This window comes from Gavialis gangeticus, unplaced genomic scaffold (assembly GCF_001723915.1).
Source record: "Gavialis gangeticus isolate Ggan-Ray unplaced genomic scaffold, GavGan_comp1, whole genome shotgun sequence".
Lineage (NCBI taxonomy): Eukaryota > Metazoa > Chordata > Crocodylia > Gavialidae > Gavialis > Gavialis gangeticus.
The window spans coordinates 38,041,105-38,044,029 of NW_017729004.1; the positions used below are offsets into that span (position 1 = coordinate 38,041,105).

Sequence of the window (2,925 nt, forward strand, 5' to 3'; positions counted from 1 at the left end):
GGGGGGGGGGGGACAGGACAGGACACAGCTGCAGCTGGACCCATGTCTTGATGAGAAAAGGGCACAGGAGGAGCTCTGATTTTCTATGATAAAAAGAAACAAAATCAAATGCCAAAATATTTTTATTTAGAATTTATTCTGTTATAATGATCAAAGCACTGGCAGGCTTCCAAATGGCTTTAGAATTGCAAATATATCGATAAAATGTTGTGTTCAACTGATATATATCGATATCTACATAGAGATATACATATAGTGATGTTTCATTTTAATCATGGAAAGACGTGAATTTTGGGGTTTTTAATCACAGAATTTGGGATTTTTTTGTTTACGTCAGAGGATTCTGGATTTTTAAACAGAGAAAACCAGGATCCTGTTCATGAGGCACAACTACATTTCTCTACTGGGCACTGCTTGCTGGGAGGGTTATACCACCTTATTGTGTCCCCATTATTTCAAAGTGACCTTCTGGGCATTTCTGTACATTGATTTCCATAGCGAGAGCATCTAGGACTAATTCCTTGCCATGGCAACATAAAGTATTAAATGATTTATGTTAAACTGGTCTATTAGATATTATGTGGAACCATCTCATTTGACAGTTCAAATTCAAAAGCCACAACTTCAATTATGCAATCCACCCAATAATTGTTTCTTAATCTACTTAAGCAGTTACAGAAGTCCGGATTTTCAACTTACCTCCAAAATATACTACGTAGTTTTGGAAATGATAGAAATGAACTTCTCCCTTGTAAACAGTGCATCTGCATAAAGAAAAGTAAAGTTTACTTTCTTTTAAATCAACACCTTTAAATCGTGAGAAACATTTGATCATAAACAAATGCTTATTTGTTAATAGTGCTCCAGCTCCTCCTCTAATAGACAAGAGAGTTGTAAAACTCAGTAGTAAAAAGGTAGCATTGCATCAGTTCCTTATACAATATGCTCTCATACAAGATATATTGCCACTTAAGTACTGACTGGATCAGCATTTATGAATACAGGAGTTGCCTACCTTGCCACCAAATGGGGAGACATCTTCTAAACTATCAGCCTCTGTAAGCTGTACTTTCAAAACCTAGATTGTTCTCTCAGGAAAGACATAGCCTCTTTTGAGAGCTCTTTATCCATCAGGTAAATCTGGCCTCTGCTCTCAGAGCTAAAGGACATGCCTCCTTCCGGGAACTGCTTTCCCATGGAACGGTTTTGTTCAGCGTGCCTCCTGCAGCACTCACCATTCACGCCCATTATTTCCTATCAGTTGCCAAGAATGCAACCTCCTAAACCGCAAAAACATTTCCTCATTTGTGAGGACTGAGGGATGAGAGGAAGCTTACTCAGTTCACACATTACATTGTTCCCACCAAACTATGTTCAAACTTGAACACTGCCAGTCTTGCTCTGTTCCCAACTGCAGCAACAGGAACCAGCAACAGTAAAGGTCTGAACCTAAATGCAGAATCTAATCTACAGGGTTATTTAACCAGAAGGACCCGGTGCTGCAGTCTGCACACACTTACTGAGTGAGACAGCTCCACGCATGATGCTTGGAGGAAAGTAAATCACAAACAGGCCTAGCAATCACCTAGAAAGAACACAGGAGATTCCCAAGTCACTTTTACCCCTCAGTTGTCCCCCAGCACATGGGGAAAGAGAGGAGCCTCCAGCCAAGGTATTTCCTTGTACAAAAGGAATAAGGAAGAATACTTCACTGGCTTCAGGCTCTTTCCCTCCTGACTTTTAGATGGACAAAAAGAAAAAAAAAAAAAAAGACAGGTTTCCACCTATCCCAAATGACCTAAAGAAATGAAAGCAAACAAGAGGTCAGACCCAGACAAGGACTGAGCATTCACCCCAGTACAACTGCCTGGGGTGGTCGACCAGTGCTTTGCCTATCCAGGGATCCCAACTTAAGGGGCAGGGGAAAGACAACTCCAGGACTTGTGCAGATTATGGTGGCAGTAGTTAGAGTTGCGTATGAGATACAGCCATTATTTCAATGATAACAGGATCCTGTTCCCTTGTAAAGCCTACCAAATATCAGGAGAAAAGAGTAGTGTTTCCTTTGGTCTGTCTCTGTGCCCCAGACTGTATCTAAGGAACAGGGCGTGAGAATTACAAATGAGCTTTTCCCAAGCACAGCACGCTCCACTGCTATTTAGTGACTTGTACAAGACAACTGAGACACTGGCAGCCTTTTCTCTTCTCACATTTGGCTAAAAAACGCGAGTCAACGCGGCACAGTATCTCTCAGCGCAGTCCTGGTTAGCACTTCAACCTCAAGAGGCCGTCATGAAATGTAACGGAAGCTAAAAAAGAACTCAACAAACCTATTTTGACCTGGAAAAAAGGCAGTTATTTAATTCCCAAACAAGCACCGAGGGTCAGAAAGGAGAACCTCCCCTGCCCACAAGCGAGCAGAGCTCTCCCATCCCGGCTGGGACTTAAGCCACCCTAAATTCATGGACCTAAATTCATTTCCCGCTTCCCGTTTTCACACAATCAAGGCTTCAGCATGGGATGAATCCCGTAGGGCCCTGCTACGCCTACAAATCAGAGACAGGTACGAGACGAGCGGGAGTTGCTGCGCTCGCTTTACAGCTGTTCTCGGCTCGCCACACCTGGCAGCCCCGCGGGTCCCGCGCCAGCACGTCGCACGGCGGCGCCCGCTTTCCCTCTACCGCGGCGCGGCGCGGCGCTGCCCTGCTCCTCGCGGCACGTGCGTGAGGCCGAGCAGGGGCCTGAAAGTCACTTCACAAACGAGCCAGTCCGGCCCCCACACTCGGGAGACGCGAGGCCCGAGCCCGCGGGGAGCCCGGGTCACTTGCCGGGGCGGCGGCGACCGAGCCACGTGAGGGGCCGCGCAGGAGCCCGCCCCAGCACGCTCATTCCCGCGCCTCTCACCGCCGCCGGCCGGCACTCACC

General features: G+C 46.3%; 1 protein-coding gene across 2 annotated transcripts in view; it reads right to left on the reverse strand.

Moving 5' to 3' along the window:
• Nucleotides 1-2,925, reverse strand: part of PDSS1 (decaprenyl diphosphate synthase subunit 1) — a 52,177-nt gene that overhangs the window by 48,360 nt on the left and 892 nt on the right. For both annotated transcript variants that reach the window (XM_019508268.1, XM_019508269.1), the window contains exon 2: nucleotides 700-764. In XM_019508268.1, coding sequence (XP_019363813.1) covers nucleotides 700-764 — 65 coding nt within the window. The remainder of the gene's footprint in view (nucleotides 1-699; nucleotides 765-2,925) is intronic.